Genomic DNA, 1,820 nt, shown 5'->3' with positions numbered 1-1,820 from the left:
GATTTGATTTAAATATATTATAATAAAGTGTCAAAAGATAAAATGATAAAACTACAATGAGTTTTTGCTATTTTCCTATTTTTATGAATAAAATAGTAGATGCTTACATAATTGAATAGACGCATAGTCTACTCAATTATATATACCTTTAGGCAAGGCCTACCTCCCAATCAATCACCATACCCAATCAGTCTCCATATTTTCCTCTGTAATGACAACAAGAAATTCCGTCCACCATCGACCAAAATTCCTCCATTTAGAAGCTTTTGTTGCTGATCAAAGAATCAGCTCCAGCGACGAAGATGATTTTGATAACTTCGAGATGATCAAATTCGACATCTGGAACACCAACGACGATTATCATATCAACACACAAATCCCCATCTCGAAATCAATGGTTACCTCAAGAAAACAACCAATAAAACCTCCACGAAGCAACCAAAGAACGCTGCCCAACACTGGATCATTGCCAGTCAACGTACCGGACTGGTCAAAGATCCTCCGTGATGCTTACAAACAATCAGACAGCGATCATGTTGATGACGACGATTGTCGTGGTGGCTGTGATGATCACTGGTTGCCACCACATGAGTATTTATCGAGGATTAGGAGTGCTTCACTTTCAGTACATGAAGGTGTTGGAAGAACTCTTAAAGGGAGAGATTTGAGTAGACTTAGAAATGCCATTTGGAAGCAAACTGGCTTTGAACAAGATTAGCAGCACATCACTGTAGTGACGGAATCACCGTATTGTGACGGTTTCATTCCCTTTTGTAAGGTGAAGTTTTATTGTAATATAATTAGGGTTTTCATGTTATGTAATATTTATTAACGAGACTTCACCCCAAAAAAAAAAAAAAAAAAAAAAAAAAAAAAAAAAAAAAAAAAAAAAAACTCTACATTTCCAAGAAAACTTATATTTGATATTCATTATTGAACGAGCTTTAAAAAATAGTAAAAATTATTTATCATATTTATGTTCTATAATATTTATGAGGAAAAAAAAACTTATTAAAAATATATAAAATAAAACCTACTATTTTGTTTAATATAAATTAATAAGCAAGAGAGACATTATTATAAGCAAAGATTCTAAAAAAAATACTTAAAAATAGTTTTATTGATTTTACAACGTTTGAAATTATGTATAAAATTAAATTGATATGATAAAAAAATCTTTTATAAATTACTTTACGTAATGAGAATTGTTGTTGTTCAAAAAAAATTACTTTTAGTAAAATAATATTTTTATATTTGAAAATGTATGCTTTAGTTTGAGCTATTTAAAAATCGTATATTCTAGTTTTTATTTAATTATATTAACACTTATTACCTCGTTTAGGCAAGTTTAATACTGTAATTGAAGTTAAATAGGAGATGCGCCATTTTGATATTTTCTTAATCATGATAAATGATTTATTATCAACAATACATATTTGAATTAATTAAAAATAAGATGTATAGTTATAACTAATAACATGTAATAATACTAAAAAGCAAAACACAAAACTTACTTGTGTAATGTGTTAGATGCATCTGCTTCATCTAAGCCACCATCGATCGGAGTTACGTGTTATTTTTAATCAAGGATGGTAGTTAAGAAAGGTGCATTTTACCTACAACAACCCTTCTAGTGAAAGTCGCTTCCCACTTTTTCCCATTAAAAAATTACACATCTTTCATAATTTTAAAATACTTAAGACAAAATTACACGACTAGTACTTATGGTTTAATAGAACTAGTTGGTCATGGATGAAAACTTCTACATGGTTAGTCCATGGTTTCATTTTATTAGGTGTTAGTCTTTGATATGTTAAATC

At 29.5% G+C, this 1,820-nt stretch overlaps 1 protein-coding gene across 1 annotated transcript; it reads left to right on the top strand.

Moving 5' to 3' along the window:
- Positions 1 to 211: 211 nt before the first annotated feature.
- On the top strand, positions 212 to 718 carry LOC145059686 (protein S40-4-like). The gene has a single exon (XM_079007496.1). The coding sequence runs from the start codon at positions 212 to 214 to the stop codon at positions 716 to 718; it is 507 nt and encodes a 168-aa protein (XP_078863622.1).
- Positions 719 to 1,820: the final 1,102 nt, after the last annotated feature.

The sequence above is a fragment of the Lactuca serriola genome, chromosome 6, assembly GCF_051521515.1.
Source record: "Lactuca serriola cultivar US96UC23 chromosome 6, Lser_US96UC23_V15, whole genome shotgun sequence".
Lineage (NCBI taxonomy): Eukaryota > Viridiplantae > Streptophyta > Magnoliopsida > Asterales > Asteraceae > Lactuca > Lactuca serriola.
The sequence above is the reverse complement of the archived record's forward strand: the minus strand, read 5'-3'. Positions and strand labels throughout refer to the sequence as shown.

Bases quoted from the DNA above. Each gene is read 5' to 3' on its own strand.
- LOC145059686 (XM_079007496.1), top strand. From the start codon at position 212: ATGACAACAAGAAATTCCGTCCACCATCGACCAAAATTCCTCCATTTA.